Source organism: Cricetulus griseus, chromosome 3, assembly GCF_003668045.3.
Source record: "Cricetulus griseus strain 17A/GY chromosome 3, alternate assembly CriGri-PICRH-1.0, whole genome shotgun sequence".
Classification (NCBI taxonomy): domain Eukaryota; kingdom Metazoa; phylum Chordata; class Mammalia; order Rodentia; family Cricetidae; genus Cricetulus; species Cricetulus griseus.
In genome coordinates this window covers 202,581,350-202,607,713 of record NC_048596.1, presented here as the reverse complement: position 1 = coordinate 202,607,713, position 26,364 = coordinate 202,581,350, and the positions used below count along the sequence as shown (strand labels likewise).

The following is a 26,364-nucleotide window of genomic DNA, read 5'->3' as shown; positions in this document are numbered from 1 at the left end:
AAGAAACTGAGGTCACAAGACTCTTGTCTTGTTATCTTGAAGTTTTCTCACAAGCACTCAAAATTCCGCTCATACAACTCCATTCTTAGACTGTATTCTGACAGAGCTTGAAGCAGAAACCATTAGAGGAATGCTGCTTGTTGGCTCTCTCCCAGGATCCTGCTTAGCTATCTTACTTACACAGACATGGGTCTGCCTAGTGCCGCCCACAGTGGGCCTGGCCCTCCTACATTAATTAAAAATGAAGACAGTCCCTTATAGGCCACACTGAACCAGGCTTGAGATTCTCTTATCAGATAACTCTAGGCTGTGTCAGGCTGACAGTCAAAACTAACCAGAATAGACATAAAATGTGTTCAGTGGCAAGGAGTGAGTTCAGACCAAGTCTCCACTAAAGCTAAGTTCTGCTAAGAACTTAGTTGGTCACCCTTGTTCTCTGAAGCCTGTTTGCTGTCTTCACGACCTCCACATTGGCCTTATGAACCTGCACCTGGCATGTTGCATAGTCAGACCTCAAGGGGCCATAGTGATTATACAACATATCACATGATGTCATTGAACCATCTCTTTTTTTCCCTGCAGCTGGGACATTTTTCTGATGATCACAGCAGGAATGAAACTACTGAGGACATCGTTCTGTAACCCAGTTCACCAGTTTGCTAACTTGGGTTTCACAGTCATCTTTTTCCACTTTGACTACAAAGACATTTCTGAGAGCTTCCTCCTTGATTTCTTCATGGTGTCCATTGTATTCACCAAGGCAAGTTCCTTCCTTGTTTTCTTTGTTTTTAATGATGGGAAGGCTGTGTCTCCTGCTACCCAACTTTTCCTGGGGAGGTCCAGAAGAATGTCTTCTCACCAGGAAGGAAGGAGGGCCCAAACAGACCAAAGACAGGATCCCATTGAAGCCCATGGGAGACACACAGGCAGTTACACCACTGGAAAACCCCAAATATAGTATGTCTAACTCACAGACAGCTACAGCCTGGCAGGGTCCACAGCTCCCACTGACACTTCTTCTCCTGTGTATGCCAACACTTGCCAAGTCCACATGCAGCTGAGGCAGTAAGAAGTGGTCACCAGAAACTCAAAGGAGGATCTAGTGACCCACCTCCTTCCAGGGAGGGGGGGTACTAAGCCTTAGCTTCTCTCCATGAACCCTTTAATTCTGGAGTCTCTACTATAACTGGGGCTGTACCTTCACTAATGGCCTCTCACAGTGCCAAGTCTTAGTTGCTCTCCACCATTCCCTTATGTCTTCAAAACCAATACCAAGTGGGAGATGACTCTGATGTATTGCCAAACTTGGCTTTCAGCTTGAGATTCATTCCTGACCCTCTCTAGACCTTCTGTACACTGACCCCAAGCAAATACTTTCCAGATTTATACCTCAATAATAACTGGTCTCTTAATTGATTCTTCAGAACCAGGTAACCAGAAACCATAGGTTTTTATTGAAAATATCATGTTAATGACCCCATGATAGAGCTGTTGAGTGATTCTTAATTTCCCTCTGACACTTCACAAACCAGGCCTCCATTGATTGCATTTCTCTCAGAATTATCTTCCGGGCTGGAGAGATAGCTCAGTGGTTAAGAGCACTGGCTGCTCTTCCAGAGGTCCTGAGTTCAATTCCCAGCAACCACATGGTGGCTCACAGCCATCTGTCAAGATCTGGTGCCCCCTTCTGGCCTGAAGGTATACTTGCAGGTAGAACACTGGGTACATAATAAATAAATCTTTTAAAAATATTTAAAAAATATAAAAAAGAACTATCTTCCAAGTTCCCACAACGGGCCATTCAAGCATTCAATGTCTCTCCAGACCAAAGTTCCAAAATCATCCTCCTTCCTCCTGTAGAATAACTCAAGACACAAAAGCCACATGATGAGGTCCATGGAGGCACAAACCCTACTCCTGATACCAATTTCTAATCTAGTTCCTCTAATTGCTGTGATAAAACACTGACCAAATGCAACCTGGGGAGAATGGGTTTATTTCATCTCACCTCTTAAAGTCTACCAGCCAAGGAAGCTAAAGGCAGGAACTGAAGCAGAAACCATAGAGCAATGTTGTCTACTGACTTGTTTCAGTCGAGGTCTCCCCTATGAGGGATGGCACTGCTCACCATGGGCTCGACCATCCTACATCAGTCATTAACCAAGAAAACTCCCTATAACATACCCAGAGGCCAATGTGATAAAGACAATTCCTCAGCTGATGCAACCCTTTGCTGGGTATGTGTAGGTTTGTGTCAAGTTGGCAAAAACTAACCAGCACAGCCTTGTGCTAATGATCTCCCTGTACGCCTCCTTGAATGCTGGTATTACAGGTGTGCACCTCCACATTCACTTTGTATAGTGTGGGGGCTGGAACCCGGAGCTTCATGAATGCTAGATGACCACTCTACCACCTGAGCCACCTCCAATGGTTCCTTTTGAGCTATTGATTAAAATGCCAGTGATTTCAGACAGAACCAAAGTAGGAACGTTCCTATTTTCTCTAATTGAAGGAACATTTAAGGACTGTTTGAATAATTAGCTTTTAGGTTGGGATAATGGCTGAGTCTAAAGAGAGAGAAAGAAAACAAAAAGCAGAGAAACAGACATTCCGTGAGGGATGAGAATGAATCCTGGCCCATCTTACTCTTCCCCAAGTTCACTCCTTGTCTTCAGAGAGCAATGCCAGAGAGCTGCTGCAGTGAGGAGCAAGACTCTATCCCCAAACATCCTTTAAAGAAACAGGCAGCATCCCAATAATGTGATAATGCCCCCTAGAAAGGTTCTGCCCGAAGGTCTAAGTGGGGGATTCTCTCATGTTCATCTATCTAATGGCTCTTTAAAAAATGAAGAAAGAACGTCCCCTCTTAGTGTATGTCCTAGAGGCTTTTGAGAAACTTCCAATGCCAGGTTTGCCAGCAGCACTGCCTTCATGAGTCACTCATTGCATGGTATGAGAGTTTATTGTTCAGTCAGCTCGTGACACACCCCTCCATCTGACCACTGCAGGTATCCCCAGGGTCCTAATTTCTGTCTCCAGTCCTCTAAGTTGTCATCAGCCTGGAAGCCCTTCATAGAATGGCTGTGAGACAGGTGAAGAGATAATGGGTGCGTTTGCATGTCTACATGGGGGCAATTAATTTCATTTCTCATCCCTGTGTCAAAGTGCCTGGTAGAAACAGCCCAAGAAAAGGTTTGTTCTGACTCAATGTCCTCTGTGGTAGGGAAGGTGTAGTAGGACATCAGCTGTTTGTGGCAGCAGGAGCCTGAGGCTAGTGCTTCTTCACATGGTGGCAGACAAGAATCAGAGAGCTGAGACTGCAACTGAAAGTAGATAGTAAGCTTCAAACTGCCCCCCACACACACCAGCAGCCCACTTCTGCCTGATAAACTACAAGTCTGCAAAGCTCCATAAACTCCATAGCAGCCATCTGGGGACCAAACACAGGAGTCTGTAGGAGACATGCCATATTCAAACCATGAATAGTAAGTGAGTTGACCTCAATCCTTCAGGTTTTATGGGGATGAAGGAAATAGAAATGTATCTGAAGACATGTGTGAGCTCAGTCAACAAGAGGCCATGGAAGGGAACAGATGGCCATGCAGGGTCAGGGGCCTGTCAGCATGTTATTCACTTTCTTCTTATATCCCCAAGCTTCTGGAGGATATTTCCCAGTCTCCTCAGTCTGTCAGAGCTGGTGAAAATATGAAATAATGACTTCAAGGCCAGGGTCCCGAGGTTGGGGTTGGTTCAGCTCCACACTACCTGGTGAGTAGGACAGCCCACAGTGATGGCACCCTGATCTTCTGAGTGTGTGGATTTGGGGGACAGTACAATGAAAGAAGTGCTAGCAGGACCACTACCTTTGGAAATCAGTCATGTCTTGCTCGTGGCCTCCTTTCCTCTGCCCTTTCAACTCTCCTCTCCCATTAGACTTTTATGGACTCATATAAGGGCCAGGTGATAAAGTGACTACCACACAAGTATGAGGACATGAGTCTGAATCCCCAGAACCCATATAAATATCTGGATGTGTTGGCATCTGATGTAATCCTAGCAATGGGAAAGCAGAGACAGATGAAGCTCATTGGTAGATCAGCCACACTGGACTGGTGAGCTCTTGGCTTGGTGAGAGATCCTGCTTCAAAATGTAATGGTGGGAGCAATTGAGGAAAGATTCCTAACTTTCACTTCTGGCCTTTGACAACACACATGTATGCTTGCCAACACACACACACACACACACACACACACACACACACACACACACACACACACCATGTGATACAGGATGGAGGCTCCAGCTCAGTTTATAGCATGCACATCTACCATGCACAAAGCCCTGTGTTTGATCTCCAGCACTGCTTAAATCAAGCATGGAGCCCATGGCTGCAATCCTAGCACTCAGGAGATGGAGGCAGATAATGAAAAATTTAAGGTAATCGTTGACCTACATTAAGGGTTGGAGGCCCAAGAAAAAAGTCTTGCAATAATCTGGGAGCTTTCTGGTCCATCCCAATTTGGTGACACTGTAAGGTGTAGGGAGGACTACCCAGACCAAAGATGTCAAAGATCCTTGCACATCATCCCATTGGCCCTGGGACATCCATAGAAACCATTTTGTCTTGAATAAATTTTACAAGAGGATGTGGTCACATGACCTGAGAAAACCCTGCCATCCCATAACACGCTGAACATGAAATTCTGAAGACCATTAGTTCAACATGGGTGTTTTTGCCACTCAGGAAATTAAAATTAATGGTGAGGCTGTTTCATGGTCATATTGTTTGAATTATTGCTACCAAGACACAATGAGTAACCTTGTTATGGAGGACCACAGTTCATGTTCAAGGTCTCTGCAGCAGTCTCTAAATGGCATTTACTTGTACTTCATGTATATGGGTAGATAATCTTATATTTAAAATAAACTACATTTTTTAAAGAGTTTGGGCTTTTACAAAATAAATTATTCAAAAACACTTTGTTCCCAAAGCAGTTATTGGGCTCGGAAGATGGCTCAATTAGTAAAGCACTTGCCACACGAGCATGAGGACCTGAGTTTGGTCCCTAGGACCTACATAAAAGCCCAAGTAGGATGGCATACTCTTGTAATTACAGCTATGGTCAGGTGGTGAGAGGAGGGGCCTAGGGCTCCCTAACCAGACAGCCTCCAAGTCAGCAAGCACTAGGTTCAGTGAGAGAGCCCATCTCAAAAAATAAGATATTGAGCATCTGAAGATGACACATGACATTGGCCTCTGGTCTCCACACATGTGTACATATGTGCACATGCACCATAAACATCAGTGAAATTGCTACGACTGCCAAGCACTGTCCTGGGGCCATCAATTGCCAATAGTGTGGTAGATAGCACAGCCTGGGACTCTGCATGAATGCTTGACTCGTCTTCACAGCTTTGCAGGCATGTGCCCCTCAGTTTATAAATGGGGAAACTATGAGAAAGTGAGTCATTAGATGGTCTTATAACTGCATATGAGAGAACTAGATTCAAGTGCAGGCTGTCAAGATAAGCCAGTGTTTTCTGGTAACAAACACCAGGTAAGTCTATGACAGGACACTCATGAGTAAGGAGGTCATTGCACAGAAGCTTCCAGAAAGCACACGGAAGTGGCACCCACCAGCCTTCATGAGTGAGAAGTGGGGAGCTGACCTGGAGCTTTAAGGGGGAGGAAGAGTGTCCACCATGTAAGGTCCATAGAAGCTTTGAAAGACCAGAAATAGCCAGGCAGTGGTGAGCACACCTTTAATCCTAGCACTCAGGAGGCAGAGGCAGATGGATCTTTGTGAGTTCGAGGCTAGCCTGGTCTACAAAGCTACACAGAGAAACTCAATCTCAAAAAATCAAAAAGAAAGAGAGAGGGGGAGGGTGGGAGGAGGAAAGGAAGAAAGGAAGGAAGGAAGGAAGGACGAAAGAAAGAAAGAAAGAAAGAAAGAAAGAAAGAAAGAAAGAAAGAAAGGTCAGAAATATCGATTGGGGCATGTGTTGAGGGCTTCATGGGTGCTGGGAGGAGCAAAGACTTGAGGAGGGAAGGTTCTAGAAGGTTCTAAGCATATAGAAGTAAAAACAGAAGTGACATATTAGCTGGACTCTGAGGCCTGAGCAGAAGCACTGCAGAGTTAGGAGACTCAGTTCCTCTGTTGGCCAAAGATTGAGTCACATGTTTGTGACTCTTTAGAGATGTATGTGTGGTGGTGGTGGTGTGTGTACCTGTGTGTGTGTCCTCCTATATAGCTCAAGCTGTCTTTGAGCTTGGTATCTTTGAACCTTGTCCTCTGGAGTCCTGGGATTACAGCCATACCTCAGTGTCTCTTTTTGGAGGTAAGCTATGTGGTTCATGATAGGGTCTTGAACCAGGGTGGCAAAAGGGAGGAGCAGGACAAGAAAGAGACAAACGAGAGTAGAAACTACCTGACAGTGGCCTGTGGGGGAAGCCATGTGGGTAATTTGGGGGAGACGTGGCCTGTTGTTTCTAATAGACACTGAGACCGTTTTATAAATGCAGAAGGGTAGGGTCAGACTGGAGTCTGGGTAGGATGCACTCCTGTGGCAGGAGACGAGGGTGGGGAATGAGGGGACAGGGGAGATGGTTCTATTGCTAAAGCTCTTGCTCTCCAAGCATTAGGTTCTGAGCTGGATCCCCAGGACAACATAGAGTGTCAGTATGTGCATGATTGTAATCCCAGAGTCAGGGAGACTCAGTGGCCAGGCAGCCTAGTTTACATGGTGAGAGCCAGGCCAGTGACAAAACACAGAAAAACAAAACAGTAGACAGTCCCGGAGAAATGATACTCAAGATTATCTTCTGTCCTCCTCCTCCTCCTCCTCCTCCTCCTCCTCTTCCTCCTCCTCCTCCTCCCTCTCTCTGTCTCTGTCTCTGTCTCTGTCTCTGTCTGTCTCTCTCTGTCTCTGTCTCTGTCTCTGTCTCTCTCTCTCTCTCTCTCTCTCTCTCTCTCTCTCTCTCACACACACACACACACACACCACAACATATAAAATAAACTAGGCTGGAAACCTCTCCCCACAAAGCCCACATGGAACAGAGCATGTGGAGAACAGCTCATACCTACAGATTACCCACAAAGGCCCCTGTCCGATGGCTCGTGTGCTTCTTAATAAACTCTTTGTTTCTCCCACTATCCACATGTCCCCTTCCATTTTTGTTCTAGTACTCTGCAGCCCATAGCCTTAAACCCACACAGTCCAGGTACCAAGTCCTGCACATGCAATCTCTTTTTGGGGATCTGTGAAAAGGTGGTGAAAGAACTAGAAAGAGCAGACAGCCAGGGGCCCGGCTTCTCCAGAGACAGAAAGCAGCTGAACTTACCCACCCCCCCCAAGCCTCTTGTTCAGCATTGTGTGTGTGCTACACTGGCACCACGCCCTTCACAATATTCATGAGGGAAAGGAGACATGGGGAGATATAGAGGAAGAATGAAGATAGCTGGGACCTGGGCACAATTAGAGCAAGAAAATGCTGGGTTTGGAATCCTTAGATGTCTGATTACTGGTTTTGCTTCTGCATAAATACAAACTGCTGTGCCAAGCAAAAAATAATTGTAATAGATTCATTTAATCACAACGCTGCTATGTTGGACCTGCGAGAGCTTTGTGCTTGCAGATATGCCCTCCCTGGGGCAGTCTGTCTGACTGCATGGCTGGGCCTGACCTACTTCCTAGCTTCATGGGAAAGTGTCTGAAGAGCCTCCCAGGCCACAGCCACCCTGGGAACACAGAACCGAGGAACTTTTTTTATCACCCAGGCCTTTGGGGGGTAAAGGAGTATGTATCACTTAAGTGAGTCTTTTTCATGCTTTCAGTTTTCACCTAGACGTGAGCAACAAGACAAATTCTTAATAGCTACACCAAGAGTTAGCAACAGTGGGGTGGCAGGTGGGTTTGTAGTTCAGAGGTGTTCCATCTGATGCAGGGAACCTGAACTTGGCTGGCTGGGTTAGTAGTAGGGGGGAAAGGAAATCTCAACTTAAAGGGAGCCCTCTATCCCCAGAAGGAAGCCAAGGGTTGGAGACTGGGTTAGAATGTGCAGTGTCTTGTTACTGTTACATAATGTCTGGGACAATGTAGGGCCGGGAGACCGGACTTCCTGTGACTCTAAGAGATGGGCTATTGGGCTGGTGAGGGAGCTCAGTGGGTAAGGGCCATTGCTATATAGTCGTGACAACCCCAAGTTGTGATGACCCCAAACTCTGGAACCCGTGCAAAAGCAAATGAGAGAACAAATACCACAAAATTGCTCTCTGACCTCCACATATACAGCATGGCATGTATGCCCCCTCCACACATCATACACATACACACATACACAAGAAAACAATTTAGAATATTTTTAAGTAATTTTAAAAAATGGGACCTTGAGCTGACAGGGTCTGGAAGAACAGTGTTCTCTTGGCTATCAGGTGGTCCTTGTGGTGACTTTGTAGCTGGTGCAGCCACTTCCCCACCCAGCTTCAGCATTCTAAAACCCTTTCTAACTTGTAATTTGAAAGGTGGAGCTATTTTCTCCAAGCACAGGCAGCTTCATGGGTGAAATGAATACACAAAACCCTGAGCAGCAAGCTGGGGAGATGGCTCAGCTGATAAAGTGCTTCTCACACAAGGCTGACAGCCTCCGTTTGCCGCACAGAGCCCACACCCAAAGCTGACTATGGCAGAGCCTGCCTGCAATCCCAGTGCTGGGGAGATAGAGACTGGCGGATTCCTGGGGCTTCCTGGTTAGCCAGGCCAGCTGCATCGGCGACTCCAAACCAGTGAGACACACCTTGTCCCCAAATCAAGCTGGCTCAGTGAGTAAAGCATTTGACACACAAGCATCAGGTCCAGATTTTGGATCTCACCTGACCCCCACATGCATACCTACTTGGACACACATGCATGTACACTACCACATATACATGTATAGACAGATAGATGATAGACAGGTAGAGTAATAACATCTGAGGCTTCCCCATGCAGGTACACACACACACACACACACACACACACACACACACACACACACACACACACACGTAAATAAACTGGACTATGTACTGTGCCAGAGGAAAGACACGAGAGGTTGACATCTATTCTTCCTAGCATTCACACACATGTGCACCTGCTCATGTAAACACACATACTAGCACACACATACACATCCAAACCTGGGAAACATCAAGGACCCTGGGTTTTGCATAAATCTCCCACTAAAAAGGCCCCCTGTGAAGGGCAGCGGACCTAGCTGTGATTATTGCACTGAGAAAGGCAGACACTGAGCCAGTATGTGGAGCTGCTGAGCTGAACCTGACAAGCCTCTCAGGTTGACCTGTGGCCTCGGTGAAGAATCCACATCAAACACCATTCATATCACCGGCTGGACAGATGACGCTGTGATGTGGAAGCAATTGATCTCATGGCTTCTACCCAAAAAAACCAATGTCTCTTAAATGACTTTGATGTGGTGACCAGGGACAGCGCTGTCTTCTCTAACCTTTCTCTCTTTGCTTTCAGCTTGGGGACCTGCTTCACAAACTGCAGTTTGTCCTGGCCTATGTGGCCCCTTGGCAGATGGCCTGGGGTTCTTCCTTTCACGTGTTTGCCCAGCTCTTCGCCATCCCTCGTATCCTTTCTGCCTGCTCTCACCTGCCAAGCGGAGGTTTGCATCTTACAGGGACAAGCTTTCCACTGACCTGGCAGTAACAACAGTGTAAAATCTGTCTGATTACATTTTAATGGGTGTAAGAGAGGCACTCTGGGTCCCTGCTTCAGGCCACTTAACCTTAAAAGACATTGTGTCATTCTGGACTCTGCCGGCTCCTCAATGCATGCTCGCTCAGCGGTTATTTTTACTTTCTTTATTTTTTTAACATTCTGTTTATTTAGCGGGAGGCATGTGCCTTAGTGCAAATGTAAAGGTCAGAGAAAAATTTGTAGAAATTGGTTCTCCCCTTCTGACATGTGAGTCCCAAGAACAGAACTCAGACCATCCAACTGGGAACAAGTATCTCTACCAGCCAAGCCATTTTGCTGGTCCAAATTTTTTTTCTGAGCCTCCCATTTCCCAACTCCAGGGATGCAGTCATAGAATTGGCCTTCTAAATGAAAATAACTGATTAAAATGATTGCATTGACTTATGTAAACTTGTACACGTCTATTTATCCTTAAGCTTTATAAATAGAATTAATGAATTCAATATTTTATTTATTATATTGTTATGTAAAATAGTTATTATATCTACTTTGTCAATATTAAGAAATCTAGAATCATATACAAGCAGAATTACCCCTAAGTACTTTTGGAGACTATAAAATTAATCATGGTTTTATTTTGCACTCGATAGGCAAACCTGGTTTCTGTTCATTTCTAATGTGTTTCCATAATGATAATTAGTTTTAAATTGATTTAATTCAGTTCAAAGCAAGTTGGAGATGCCATTTCTAATGATCACATTGACACAGATAACTAAATTTTATGCCCAACTGTAGAGAGACATAGAGAAGTTGATTAAAGAAAGCCATTCATGATGACATACACCAGTAATCCTAGCATTCAGGAGGAAGAGGCAGGGGGATTGCATTCAAGTTCCAGGTAGGTCAGACCTACATAGGTCCAGGCCAGTCAGGCTACATAGCCAGACCTTGCCTCAAAATTCCAGCAAAACCAACAAAGAAAGTACCAGAATGCACTTGAAAAGAGAGATTAATGCAGTGTTTCTTGATGTCAGCATAAAAATCTGTCCCTCAAGGTTTCCTGTGCCACCAGTTTTAGGCTTTCTATACCCATGTTTCTGATCTCGAAGCTCAGGGCCACTGCCATTAGAACCCCAGGAGGAACCTGTAAGATGAATAAATAGGTCTCTGGGCTCAGCTTAACTTCAAGGTCAGATTCAGGGTTGGGTCCTGTGACAGTGTTCTAGTTTTGTTTCTGTTGCCATGACAAACACTCTGACCAAATGCAGTTTAGGGAGGGAAGGGTTTATTTGGCTTACATTCCAGGTCATTGTGGAATTGTCACTGAGGAGAAGTCAAAGCAGAAACTCAAGCCGCTAGTTCTTCACACCCACAGTGAAGAGCAGTGAGAAAAAACACATCCTTGCCTGCTTGCTCTTCTTTGCTCAGCTTTCTTCACACAGTCCAGCCCATGAAATAGAGTCATCCACATTTAGGGTGGGTCTTCCCACCTCAGTGAACAATCAAGACAGTCCCTGTCAGACATGCCCACAGGACAACCTGCTCTAAATAATTCCTCCATAAGGCTCTCTCCCCAGGTTGTACCAAGGTTGTGTCAAGTTGACAGGTAAAACCAACCAGTACAGATGGACACAGAAACTGTGGTTATGTTGATGCTCTCTGGTGAAGGTACCACAGGCTAAGCTCTGGCAATGCATTCTGGGTGGTGTTTGCTACTGCAAATAAGGCTGGGAGCTTGGATCCCATGAAAATTTCAGAAGGTTAATTGAAATTCCTCAAAGGAAATTCCTTACTCAGCCTGGTGATCAGGACAGAAATATACTTGTAATAATCACTGAGTATTAATGTACTCTAGATTTTTACATTTTTTAAAAATTCATGAAAATATTTTTTAAATCATCCACCACCTCTGGCTCTTACAATCTTTCTGACCCTTCTTTCAAATAGACCCATGAGTCTTGAGAGGAGGTTGTAACAAGACATCCCACTCAGGGCTGTGCACATCAAAGTCTCTCTCTCTACACATTGTCCACTTGTATGTCTACATGTTAATCCCCAGCTACTGCAAGAAGAACCTTCTCTCATGGGATCTGAGAGTTTCACTGACCTATGGGTATAGCAATGTGTCCTTAGGAGTAGTTATGTTGCTGTGTTCATTTAACGGAATAATAGTTGTAGGTGTTCCCATAGGACCTATAGCCTATTTAGTCTCCTGTTCTTGGCCACATTAATAGCATGCAATATGAATTCAATCTCATGGAATGAGCCTTAAATACAATTTTTAAAAGTTGTTGGTTAATCCCCTAATACTTGTGCCACTATTGTATCAATAGGCATAGTCTACAGAAAGACTATTATTGTAGCTTGCAGGGGTCATAGGTGGGTGAGTGAAACTGATGATTTCTTTTGCAGAGCATGATATATTCCAGTTCTTAGACCTATCTTGATATTTCCAAACCTTTCAAGGTTATTTGGCAGAATAAGCTAAGAGGAAAAAAATGTTTGTACCACCCTTCAATTGCTAGACATTTTGTTTTCCTAAACAAAGTCCTTTATACAAGGATAGTAAGGTGAAAGACTGAGGTGATTTCTTATTTCTGTTGTATGTCTAAGTTTCTCATCTGGCATTCCAAGCATGCTTCTTAAATGAAGATCATCCATGAAATATAAATGCATAGCTGAGGAGCCATGGTGACAGTTTTAAGTGGGGTGCTCAGATCCCCAGCATTTCATGACTGGTGAAGTTTCCTGTCAATATCTGTGCTTGATAAGTAAACATGGACCCCAGTTATTCACGTCTACTCCGTGGTTTGGTTGCCTGTCTGTTGGGTTCATACCAGAACCTGTGTTGACTGTGCAGCCAATCAATCCCCAGAGAATCAAGTAAGCAAGCTTGCAGCATGGCTTTAAGCCAAGGGCTTCCATTTGTAGACATCTTCTCTTAACACATGGAGGCATTAGGGCTTAGGAAGTAATTCAGTAGAGCATTTGCCTTGCAAGCATGAGAGCCTGAGTTAGACTCCTAGAACACATGTACACAAAGGCTGGATATGTTGATGGGCATTTATAATCTCAGTGATGGAGAGGCAGAGGCAGGCAGATTCCTGGAATTCACTAGTCAGTGGACCTAGCAGCCTACTCAGTGAGCTCCAGGTCAATGGGAGACCCTACCTCCAAAAACAAAGTGGCAGTGTCTGGGGAAAGAAACTCAAGATTGAGCTCTGGCCTTCACATAAATATGTACTCAAGTACAGACACTCACGCACACATGAAATGGAAATACTCAAGATTCATAGGATCTTGTATTGTATAGGATATTTGACAACCAGTTTTAGAATATTCCTCCATATCTTCCCTAAAACTGGTCCTTTAGTGACATCACTTATTACCTTCTGGCTAAGACAAGGCCTTCCAACTGCCCCTGTGTTGGCCACTGCCTCCAAAGCTTCTCCTTGTCCGCAGATCTCTCCACCCTTGTTCAGCGATGAAGGTTGGAACTCTTAACGCCAAGAGACCACATGAGATGGAAGGGTGAAGAATTTGGGTATACATAACAGTTCAGAAAAGGATGACAGACCCCTGAATCTCAGACTGGATCCCAACTAATTGCCAAACATTAATTATCTCATCACCCTATTAAGAAATGTGGGCTCCATCCCACATTGAGTACAGACTAATTTGCTCTATTTTGGAATTGAATTAGCTTTCCAGCCAGCAGGGCACTGGTGGATAAATTGCTTTCTCCAGTTCTAGCATGTTTTCTCCCTTGCCACCTCCAATGGCTTCTGAGCTTCCAGCCTCTGGAGAGAAAAACACACCCTTGTAACGTGTAGACACCATGCCCAGCTATCGTCTCTCATAATTAGACAGACTTCCCTACATTATCACCACTAAATGTGCATCGTGGGAAGGCACCTTCCCACTTGCCATATCCTTTTAAGCTCCTATGATTCTCATAAAGTGTTGAATTATTGGTGTTGAGGATTTCATTTTAATTGTGCTTTTAACCAGTCATCTGCCTTGTAGGCTGACCTTTGGGCCCTTTCTGTTGGAAAGAACTGAAGAAGGCTTTGGGTGACCACTGCTCTAGGAGCCACTCTAGGCTCTGTATTGGTATTACTAGTCACAGTTCAGCTGAACACTTCATTCATTGTCCCATAGAGAGTCTCTTCACTCATTCCCTTCCTCTACCCCATACCTCTCCTTCCCTAGAGTTCCCAGCTTTTTATTTTTCTTGTGTGTGTGTGTGTGTGTGTGTGTGTGTGTGTGTGTGTGTGTGTATGCACATACATGTGGAAGCTAAAGGTCAGTGTTGGGGTCTTTATTGTAGCCCAGGTTGGCCTTGAATTCTTGCTGTAACTGGAATGAATGACCTTTAGCTTCTGTTCCACCTGGCTAATGCCAGGATTACAGATGTGTGACACCATGACCCATGGAAATGGCATTTAAAACTCTGGTAATGACAGCATGTATTCTGCCTTAACCCCATCCTCTCAGACTCGGCCATGCTTTTCTTCCAGACATTCGCCACCTCGATCTTCTCTACACCCCTGAGCCCTTTCCTTGGGAGTGTCATATTCATCACATCCTACGTCAGGCCAGTGAAATTCTGGGAGAGAAGCTATAAGTAAGAACCTAACATCACTGCTAAGTTGCTGTACTCCATGTACCTGTTCCCTGCCTCTCTGGGATGTTTTGGACTATTTCCATCCTCTGGACAATGGGGCTGATACAGGTCCCATTATTCCCCAGTTGACAGTATGAATTTGGGATTTTCTGCTAGTGTGGTAAATTGTGATCTACCGATTGTGTAGTGCGAATCAGTGATCTGCTGTTGCTGTAGTGTGAATCGAATCAGCCATTTGCTGCTGGTACAGTGTGAATCAGTGATCTGCTGGTGGTACAGTCTGAATTAGTGATCTGCTATTGCTGTGGTGTGAATCAGTGCTCTTCTATGACTGTAGTGTGAATCAATCAGTGATCTGCTATTGCTGTAGTGGGAACTGGTATTCTGCTATTGCTGTAGTGTGAATCGAACCAGCCATCTGCTTCTGGTACAGTGTGAATGAATCATCAGTGATCTGCTGATGGGTGGTACAGTCTGAATCAGTGCTGATCTGCTATTGCTGTAGTGTGAATCAGTGACCTGCTGCTGGTGCAGTGTGAATCTGTGTTCTACAGGCCCACAATGAATTAGGGTTCCCCAGCTATGAAGGGAAAGAGTTAGGCAGCCAATTCTTTACTGCTAGCCTAAGGGATGCGATGGGCAAGTCCTGATCCATGTGCTTCGATGTGCTGGGATTGCTTTGTCATGTCCCTTCTGTGAGCATCAGAAACTCAGCTGCACGATGCATATGCCAAGCCCACTCACCACAGCTCTGCATAGAGAGGTGCATCACTGAACCTGTAGAACACACTTATTCACTTATTCACTTGACTATTTGGACCAGCCACCAATTTCCCCAGGGCAGTAGTGGTGGAATGAAGTATTTTGTTGTTGTGATTTTCTGGTAATGGGGATGAAACCCAAAGCCCAGATCACGCTGAGTCCACTCCACCACTCTTCATTAAGGGCAAAAACAATATGGGCACAATGGCTTACTGGGTGTCTTTTTATTTTTTTCTCATTTTTGAGACTGGGTCTATTGCATTCCTGGGCTGGTCTCAAAATTCTTATGTAGCTAAGGATGACATTGAATTTCTGATTATCTTCCTGCCTCTGCCTTGCTGGTGCTGGAATTACAGGCATACACCCTCTTTTTGTAGTGTGTAAAACTAGAGCCAGGGCCTAATGTGTACTAGGCAAGTACTCTACTGCCTATCTACATCACTAGTCCCTTCTGCGTAATTTCAAAGACCTCTTAGTGAATTGTCCAGGAGGGTTAAGGTCTGCCAGGAGAGGAGCTGTGAGCCAAGCCATCTTCCCTGGGCAGAGGCTTTGCTCATCCATGCTGTGCTTACACACAGCAGAACTTGGCACTTTATTTTGTGCCTTTTGTGGCTCAGAGGTTGGCCTGAAGGTAGCAGAGCATGGCTTTCAGTATCTAATACAAGGCAATTTATTTGAGCATAAGCATGTGTCAGGGTTCAGATCATGGGGTATGTGGATTAAAGCACAGCCTTGGACTCCAGACCTTCAATGTTGGCATCCTCAGGCCTCTCTTCCCTTGTCTGTAAGATGTAGGTGACAATGGGACCTAGCTCATCAACTCAAGTAAGAAGAAAACAAGTTAGCATCTCAGCACACATTAGACACTATGTGAATGCAAGGTAGTGTGATCCCCAGGCTGGCTAGTATGCCTGCTCTGCAGAAGGGTCCATTCCCTCTCAAGGCTGAGATGAAAGGTGTTTACTTGACTGAGAACACACTTCCCAGAAGTTTAGGTTTAGGTGAAGCTGGGGAAAACGCGACCTTTCCTCTTCCTTATTTCCTCTTTTCCGCCCTAGCTTTATTCCTCCCTCCTTCCTCCCTCCTTTCTTTCCTTCCTTTGCTCCTTCTCTGTGCGTTTTTGAGAGAGCGTCTCAGCTCACCCTGGATTCTAATGTGATCCTCTTGCCCCAGGCTTCCCAAATATTAGAATCGCATGCACATGTGACCAAGCCTTAATTCTTTTCTGAAGTACAAAGCAGGCAGCTTTGGGGCCGGTAATATAGTGCATTTGTGTCCCTTTAATGGGATGCAGGGAGGGACTTGCACACTCCAACCTACAGCCCCATTACTCCATAATATCAGTGAGTCTGTTCACAAGGTTCTTAGACAAATAATGACATTTCTCCTGCTTGGTTGTCATTATTGCTGAGGTACAAGCCATGAAGCTATGTGATAAGATGTCCCATTGCTGTAACAGTTTTGCTGGACCTGGACGGGCCAGCCCCAGATCTATCACAGGTACAGAGGAAGTGGGACCAGAATGGCAGTAAAGGCACTGACTGAAGTCTTCAGTTTTCCTTGTTTACTGATCCCATGGCTAACAGTGTCTTTTCAGCCTTGATGCCCACTCTGTGCAGTCTCACTTTCCTCATTCAATAGAGCAGACCAAGAAAACCCCGCCAAAATACATGGCTTATATAGGTCATAGAACCAGTGAACAGCCAAGAATATTAGCCCAAACCCACCCTTCTTCTGGTCCCTGAACACTTTCTGTTGTGTTCCAAAGCCTCTTACTGCCCCCCACCACACACACACAGAGAGAAACAGAACATGCATATAACACACAAACACAACCACATTCATATGAACCATGCACACCAAAACACAGTACAGACTCAGAGGACACACACATATAGAACATACATGTACTCTGAGCACACATGCATACAAAGAGAACACACAGTCACACAGAACACACCCGGACAGCTCACACAGAGAGAACATATACATACATGCATATACAGAGAGAATACACATATATAGAATACACACACACATAGAACACACAGAGCATGCACACACACAGATACGCGCGCGTGCGCACGCGCACGCACACACACACACACACACACACACACACACACACACGTCTTTTAACATGCACACACTCATCACTCAGCAATTTCCAGTTAAAGTATTCATCCCAGGCAGCCTTGGTCACAACAAGGACAAATCTGGAATGAGAGGGCATGAACCTATTCCACGTGAAGCATCCTTCAGACTTCTACAGCAGCAGGAGAGCTCTGGGCAGAGGTTGGCTCTGAGCATCATTGAGACCCTCAGAGAGGCTGGTACTAGGTGACTCACCCCAGATCATCTTGACAGTCGCTATGCTGAGCTGTCAAACCTGTGATTCCTGTCATGGCATGATAACAGTGCCTGTCTTCAGGTTGCTGGAGAGCACAGTGAGAGACCACAGTGCAAGGTCCCAATGAGTCGTCACCTTGCAATTTCATTTGTCCCTGTTCCCAAAAGCAATGTCCAGATCTTCCTTGTGTCCCCTACCTAGGTTCTCAGCAACTCCACTTCCAAGAAGAGAGGCACAAGAGCAGGGATGTAGTCTGAAGACCCCCAGAAACACCCAGTGACTATCTGAGGGCTTTGAAAGGGGGTCACACTAAGAAGTTCTGATGCAGTTTTCCTTAAATGGATGAGTGGGAGAGATTCTCATTCCCACTTCCCTTCCTGCTCCAGAGCCAAATAACTGCACACATCTGTGAAGTGGGGAGGGGGCTGAAAAGTTTCCTCATCCTCCTGGGAAGGGCCCCAGAGTTCTGTGGCATGTTTGGATTTGTGGGGCTTGAGTAACATGAAAACACACAAACACACACACACACACACACACACACACACACACACACACACACACACACGCTGCTTTGAGGGTTTCAGTTTGTGTCTCTATCCTCAACATCTCTTTGTTCAAACCCTGCCCTCTCACCCCATACTATGGCAGGAGGAGGCAAGAAGACCTTTGGTAGGTCATTAGGTGAACTCCTGTGAATAGATTTGTGTCCTCTTTAAAGAGACCCTCTCCACGGTGTGAGGACACAGTGGGAACTTGGCCATCTGTGGTCCAGAAGAGGCCCCTACCAGAACCTGGTCACACTGGAACCTTGGCCTCAGGCCTGCAGACTCTAATGCCATGAACAATAGAGCCCTGGTCTTTGTGAGTAGTTGAGCCAAGGAGGCAGGTAGTGAGACTGTGGACAGCAGGGCAAGTGCAGTAAGAAGGACATGAGATCTGGAGTCCAGAGTTCCCAGTCGGAGGGTATGTCAGAACTGTGAGAGGGATGTGGGGTCCTTGATAGAAGGGGATGTGATAGTTACACTTCAAGGTCAATCACCATGGGAACACCTCCGAGATTTAGAATAACCATGGGAAAACACCTCTGGGCGTATCTGTGATGGAGCTTTTAGATTGGGTTAATACAAGTGGGAAGATCCACTGTCAATGTGAGCAGTGTCATCTGATGGGCTGGAGTCTTGGGCTAAATATGAAGTGGAAATGAGCCGAGCACAGCATCCATCTCTCTCTGCTTCCTGACTGTGGAGGCGGTGTGACCAGCTGCCTCACACGCCTGCCTGCATACCTTCCCCACCATGATGGACAGTATGGACCATACCCTCAAACTGTGAGTTGAAATGAACCCTTCCTTCTGGAAGTTGTTTTTGTCAGAGCAACTAGCCCGAGTTAACTAGTATGTGGGATGCTCCCTTCCCACTGATTTGGCAGTGTGAGGTTCAAGCCCAACACTGGAGGCACAACTCTGCTAGCACAAGACTAGAACACAGCTATTACAGTCTGACTGGGAAATGTCCACCACAGGTTTCATATATCTGAACAGTCACAAAACGTACAAGACTCCCGAGGCCTCTGCCAAAGGGCTATAAAGAATAATTGCTGAGGAGAAGAGGCCCTCCTGTGGAGCTGCCTGCACGCTGTATCCAGGGAGCAGCTCTCATCATTACTCATATCGGGGTGGGCTTTTGTGTGATGCAGCTGCCTTTGAGTCACCCATGGCGCTGTAATCTCTGATTCATGATCTTGCAAATAATTTCAGTTTGAGCCAGTGGCTCACCAAACCAGACTTGAGGGGAAATAGTTTCTCTGGTCTGGTGAAATGTTTGTTCGTCTCTTTCCAGGCCCTGGATTCTTTTTGCCTGGACTCCTAGGTCTGTGTCTGACTGAGCAAAGTGATGAGCTTGGCCTATCCATGCCATTCTGCTGACCCATGAGAAAGCTCTCACACAGCCCCCAGGGGCCAGGACTAAACACTTGAGGCTTGGTGATGAGCAACTGTGTAGATACATTTCAGAAGAAAGCAGCCTTTGAGGAGAGTCAGTGCACTGGGTTTCTCCTGCGGCTGTTCTGGCCTTAGCATCCTTCATGCTATGGTGTGTGGTTTTCTTGGGATCCATTTTGCTGAGTGGCAAAAGTGCTTGAAAAATGCAGAGTGGTGAAGCAGGCCATTCGTGAGGCCATGCACAGAGCCAGACTTGCCCACCTGCTCTCCAGCTGTCTGGGGCTGCTGACTCTTCAAGGACACTGGGTTACTGGGCCTCAGGAGGGACTCAAGGCAATGGATGGCTGAAAGAGGCATAAGGCTAGGGCAGCTGTAGGGGAAGTCTGTTTTGAGGCGTGGCAACCAGGGAGAGCAGAAACCATGGCTTTGCTAGTGTTGCAGCCTTGGAGTGAAGGCTGGTCAGTGCTAGTCAAAGAAAGGTAGGGAATAAAACAGGAGACAACAGACGAGAGAGGGGGGAGAGAGGGAGGGAAGGACGGAGGGAGGGAGGGAACAAACCTCAGAGTTTGTTCTTCAGGAGACATCCATCTTAATTCTTTGAAACAAGGACTCTCATTGGCCTGGGACTCACCAAGCAGGGCTAGCCTGGCTGGACAGCAAACCCCAGAGCTGCACTTGTCTCTGCCTGTCTCAGATTACAAGCATGTATCACCAGGCCTGGCTTTTTGAATTAGATTAGCCTTTAGATTCTGGGGAATGAACTTGGGTCCTTATGTTTCCTTTGTCAACTGAGCTATGCCCCAGCCCTGAGATACACTAACCTCTGTTGCATGACTTAAATATACAAAGGACAAGAGGCTTATTGAACATGCCCCAAGCACCTAGTCAGTTAGAACTCCCTAAGGCCTAGAACTCTTAGTAAGGTTAACCAAAGTGCCTCCCATGGGGGGGCGACCAAAACTCAAGTGACACTGTAGGCCACACTGCTGGGCACTGTCATTATTTCTGCTAGAAACAGAGTGGTCTGTGGGAAGGACAAGTGGAGTTATTTACTGCCAGGGCTCTCTCTGTGATCTTGATGAAGCTCACAGATCTTTCTTCATGATTCTTGATGATTTAGTTCATACATTTTTAACTGCATGTATGCGTGTGTGTGTGTGTGTGTGTGTGTGTGTGGTGTGTGTGTGTGTGTGTGTGTGTGTGTTCCTATGTGTTCCTATGTGCATTTGAGTGCAGGCACCTGCTGAGGCCAGGAGAAGGCCTGGGATCCTCTGGAATGTGGAATTACAGGTAGCTGAGATCCACCTGATTTGGGTGCTGGGAATTGAACTTGGGTCTTCTGCAAGAGTAGTATGTGCTCTTCTGCGCTATCTCTTTGACCTCCCTTCATGGTTTTTAAGTGAAACATGATGAGTAGTAGAATCAACACAAACGTGAGAGTTAGGGGGATATTGTCCAACAAGGCAATTGAGTGGAGTGCATCTCTTTGCACGTTGAGTGCTGTAGCTGGTGCTGTCTGAAAATCACTGCTACTTGCTTTTTTATATCATCAGAGCACATTTTGCCACAGCCAGGGAGGTCTTTGTGAGAAAACTACGTTTACTCTGAGGTTGGGGGAAAAGGAAAGTCTTTGAAGATTTTAAGGATAATTCTTTTGGGGCCCAGGGAGATAGCTCGGTGGGTGAAGATGCTCGCTCCTGGGCCTGATGACCTGAGTTTGATCCCCAGGGCCACATGAAGGAGTGAGAGAGCTGACTCCTGTGAGTTGTCCCTCAACATACGCCCAAAGTAGCTGAATAAATGCAATAAAAAAAAAATAAGTAAAATTATTTGGGTAGAACAATTTAAAATGTCAGGAAACCTCCTTTGAGGAGCGTCGGACTTCCATGCTGTAGTTTTCAAGAACTGCTCTCCAGCCACACCACACCCCCATCCTGGGCAAGGAACCACTGTAGGGGGAAAGCCAGGAGGAAGCCGGGAGGCACACAGCTGGGAAGAAGGGATGTGCCAGCTTGTGTTGACCTTTGCACCTCTACTCCTGGAGCTGAGAGTCGACATAGCCTGTTTTAGTATCTGAAACATCAAATATGGCTGGCAATGGTGGTGCATGCCTTTAATCCCAGCACTTGGGAGGCAGAGGCAGGCAGATCTCTCTGAGTTACAGACCAGCCTGGCCTACATAGTGATTTCCAGGACAGATAGGGCTATACAGAGAAACCCTGTCTCAAAAAAACAAAAAAACAAAAAAAAAAAAAAAAAGGGGAGAAAAAGGGAAAAAAAATCACTAAATTTGAGGAAAATTTCCTTCTAATATTTTCAAAACTTAAAAAAAAATCTAGATCATTTTCTGTGCAACAGAGTTACGGAATACTATCTTTTTAGATAGTTATTATGAATCACAACTATTTGTTCTCTGTGTATATATGGGTTTGTGGAATATTTTTAAGATTATAGAAATCCTACTGAAAATTAAATACCAATAAAAGTAGAAAGAAAACCTTTCCAAGATTCACCAGTACAGGGACATCATGGCCACTTCCCTCCCTGGCGGCATTGACATCCAAATGTGGACTTTGAGATCAGCAACATTGCAGTCCTATGCAGGCGAGAAGGGCTACCCATTCCTAACCATCGGGATAAATGCTTGCTGTCTTATTCCAGTCAGGAGTATTTGCAGCGTAACATATGGGGAAATGTCTCCCATGAACAGCCAGTGTGTGCTGGCAAAGGGAATATGAAATAGTGCCAGCAAAGAAAATTACTGTAAAATTACTTAAGTTGCACATTTGAACCCATGTGCAGAGCTGGCGATTGGCTTAGGAGATGTATTGGGGTGGAACAGGCCAGTTCTGTTCTCTGTACTCCGTGCTGACACAGGAGGAGTTACTTCCTGACAAATCAGCTTCTCTGGAGAGACCTCTTAGAGGCCTGTTAAAGCCCTTGACCTAGAACTCCAGGCTGGCATTGTCCACAGGATGCAGTGACTTTATAGGGCAAGTTTTGAAAACTCACACACAAGAGCATACCCAACTGACTTGCCTGCATCCCAGAGATGGGAAAGGGTGAAATGGAAGCAACAGGTTGGATGGTGTGCAATGGGACAGTTAAGGCAGAAATCCAATTACAGAGATAATTAACACCTTTGAGTTGTGAGCTCCAGGTTTCCAGGCGGACCTCACTGAAGGAGAGCTTGGATTGTCCAGAGCACTGGAAGCTTGCCTTCTGAGAGATGGAGAGTGCCCTAGGCCTGGGGTACCTGGAGGCCTGGCTGAGCTATTGCTCATGAGGACTTAGTGAGCTTTTCTGTGTTCCAAAGAGGCTGTCACCTTTTGGAAAGATAAGAGTGCAGTGGACAGAGCTTTAGAAAGTGTCTAAATTCCCCTAAGGAGTTGGATAATTGACTTTCTTTTGGCTCAGTCCCACTTTAAAAATTGTTTATTCTGCAGCTGGAAATTCCATTTGTCCTAGGTCTTAAGGTGAAATTAAAATTCCGTTTAGGGACCGAGTATGCAGACATGGGATTTCAACCTTCATTACGAAGGATTCTGTTGTTTGCTTGGTTTTCTGTTGCCCTGGGCTCGCTGTTTTGAGAGATGCTGGGAGGCTGTTTGGGAGGGAAACTGAAGCAGGATGGAGCAGCGTGCTGGGATTCATGGCCTTTGAGTTGCAGCCAGAGAGTCCTTGTCTGCGGTCCTTTTATGGAGTCTTCACTAAGTCCATACCATGCCTTACCTAGACAGTTGGCAAATGTCTGAGGCCGACAAGGAAGCAAATGATACTTTTTTTTTTTCTGAAGATGAGCCATTTTGTTGATTCAAATATAATCCCATTCTGGTATTCTTGTTATCAGCTCCACTCCCCAGGAAGCAGGTTCAGCCAAGAGGTCTGCATTCCAATGACAGTCCTTGACATTCCTGACAAATGAGCATTGTTGGTTAGATCATGCTGAGCATGTCCGTGACTGTTTAAATCCAAGTCAAGTGTGAAGCACCAAGGGCAGCTGGACAGGCTTGGAAGATGGCTCTGCCAGTAAACCACTTGCCTAGCAGTGTGAGCCTGGGATCTCAATAGTGGGATGGGAAGATCCTTGAAAGCTAATGGGCCAGGTAGCCAGGCTCATATGATAAAGTTGCAGGTCAACGAGAGACCCCCATCTCAACGAAAGGTGAGAAGCACCAGAGGACCAACAACCTAGATTATCTTCTGTACCTGCAGATACACACACACACATGCATACACACATATACACACATGCATATACACATGGAAACACATGTGCATACATACACACATGCACATACACACACATGTATGCATGCACATACACACATGGGCATGCCCACACATACACAGACATGTATACAAACTTGCATATATACATATGCGCATGCACACATAACTGCTTTCCTCCCTGGCAAGTATCATAATAAGAAATCCTTCAGAAGTGTTGGTGGGATCCTGTGTATAAACCTTGTGTTTATGCTGGTGTATCTTGCCAAAAAGCCTTTCTTAATGGTTGGTGGAGTGAAGTTAACAATGTGAAATAGGCACATTTATCACAAATAAGCATTGTCAGTTTCACCTTACTGACAACCTCTACCATTTAAAGGCTGATAAGACTGGTACTCTGTGTCTGAAATGCAAAGATGGCTAACCAAACACAGGCTTTCCAAGGAGCGCACACTCTGACATTCAGGGTCCTTGATGTATGTAGCCTGAAAGACAGGTATTGTTTCGGGGATACTGGTAGGTTGAGCATCTACACTAGTGTTTCCCAACAGGTGGGTCATAATCCCTTTGGGGGCTGCATATCAGATATTTACATTATAATTCATAACAATAGCAGAATTACAGCTATGAAGTAGCAACAAAAATAATTTTATGGTTGGGGGGTCATCACAATATGAGAAACTGTATCAAAGGGTCTCAGCATTAGGGAGGTTGAGAACCACTGGTCTATGAAGAAGTTACTTGAAGAGATTCTCTGATTGGCCACAGAGTGAAGCCTAGATCAAATCCTTTCCCCCATTGCCAACTCTCAGAGATAAGGCTGGCCACCACCAATGCCTTTTAAGAGCAGTGAACCAAGATGCACTGTCAGGGAACCCTGTTCTGGTGACCCTTTACTGCCAGAGCTGCATAAAATCTGCCCTTTCCTAAGTTTGTAAGAGCTGTTCTCATGGCTCAATAAAAGAAAAACTGGTAAGTATGCCCCCAACTTGGAGAAGCTTATGGTAGAGATGCTGTCTACCCACAGGCATTTTCTAGAGCCAATTGGAAGCACAGATACTTTGTGTGAACACTGAAATGGGCTGGTGGGATTCTCAGTGGGTATCTGCTGCCAAGCTTCGAGACCTGAGTTTGATCCCTGGTGTGCACACGGTGGGAGATGAGGACTAATTCCTGCAAGTTGTCCTCTGACCTCCACATGAGTGTCATGGCATGCACATGTATACACACACACACACACACACACACACACACACACACACACACACACACACACACGGGGGGGGAGGTGGAGAGAGAGAGAGAGAGAGAGAGAGAGAGAGAGAGAGAGAGAGAGAGAGAGGATAATAATAAAATTTTTAACTCTGAAAGGGAACAGCATTTCTCCTGAAGTTCAAACACTTGTTTTAACTTCATGCTCAAAATGTTCAAAATGGCTTGAGACAAGGACATTCTCCCCAAAGCAAAGAACAACCTTTCTCTTCCCTCCCCAGTGCTGTGTGGATGTGACTGACTCCCCTCTCTCTCTGTGTAGGGTTGGTCAGTGGGTGTGTCCCTTCTCCTCTATAAGCACCCTAGCACCCTGCCTGCCCCATCTCACACCTGTTCTGTACACCAGCTGCCTAATGGGCAGGAATGTAACCACTGACCTTTCACTTTTCTGTGTCCCAATCTAGTACAAGGCGTGTGGATAATTCCAACACAAGATTGGCAGTGCAAATGGAAAGGGATCCAGGTAAGTGCTTTTCCCAGCTTCTTTAAACCTTGTGTTTCTTTGTTATGCAGACAGTTACCAAAGGAAGGTGTTCAATGTGTTCTGTGTGCTCAGGGCAGAGTCAAGGCATGTCTTGGTAAATACATTGACTACAGGGCGTAACTGAGCAAGTAGGCTCATCAGCTTCCCCTTGGTTTGCTTTAGGAATCGCCCTCCATTATTTGGAATCGATTCATGACTGTATCCAGTTATGCTATGAAGACATTTTAAGTTGCTTGTGTATGGTAGACATCAAGCAGACTCTAAATCTTAGGACCGGTCCCTCAGGCTTGGAATGGTGGCACATGCCTGTAACCACAGAGTTCAGGAAACAGGTATGGGAGGACCAGAAACTCCAGACCAGCCTAGGTGAAATAGTGGAGCCCCATCTTTTAAAGCAACATGGCCCTATGTTAGCCTTTATATGAATGAACCATTGTAGGGCTGAACATCGAGAGATCATCAGAAACATTAAGCTATGGAGTCACCTTCTAGGAAACTCTTCAATTCTTTTCTTTCTATAAGTGATCTCACTTATAGCCATTTGCCTTTCTTCCTCTTATCAGAATGTCATAATTTAAAGTATAATCTAGTTAAGGTGGACCTTTGTTTAGGCCTCATTCTCTTTGTCTCTATAGTGTCCCATGTTCATACTGGTTACCTATGACGGTGCTCTGACACCTCCATGTAACTTGAAAATGCTTGTGGCACCTGTAACCCATATCCCATGCCTGTTTTGTAGCAGAATCCACCCCAGAATATCACTTGCTCCCTCCTGGGATCTGTGATCACAGAGCTGACCTGAAGGGACAGCTGGCTACCACTGCCCAGTATCACCCTAGCATCAGACAGCAAGATATCAGGCCAAAGATCAGACACAAAATTTGGAAAGCAGCTACCAAATTCATCCTGCTTTCCCATTGCCATAAAGCCAAACATCCTCAGAGGAAACCATCTTTATTGGGACCATCTATACTGGGACTGCATAAACACAATT

At 45.6% G+C, this 26,364-nt stretch overlaps 1 protein-coding gene across 2 annotated transcripts in view; it reads left to right on the top strand.

The window, feature by feature from the left end:
* Positions 1-26,364, top strand: part of Pcnx2 (pecanex 2) — a 159,118-nt gene that overhangs the window by 100,321 nt on the left and 32,433 nt on the right. Inside the window, exons 21-24 of one of the 2 annotated variants that reach the window (XM_027404801.2) lie at positions 583-760; positions 9,527-9,635; positions 14,204-14,333; positions 25,291-25,349. In XM_027404801.2, the coding sequence (XP_027260602.1) occupies positions 583-760; positions 9,527-9,635; positions 14,204-14,333; positions 25,291-25,349 (476 nt within the window). Of the gene's footprint in view, positions 1-582; positions 761-9,526; positions 9,636-14,203; positions 14,334-25,290; positions 25,354-26,364 lie in introns of both variants that reach the window. The other variant, XM_035442761.1, reaches the window with a different exon arrangement.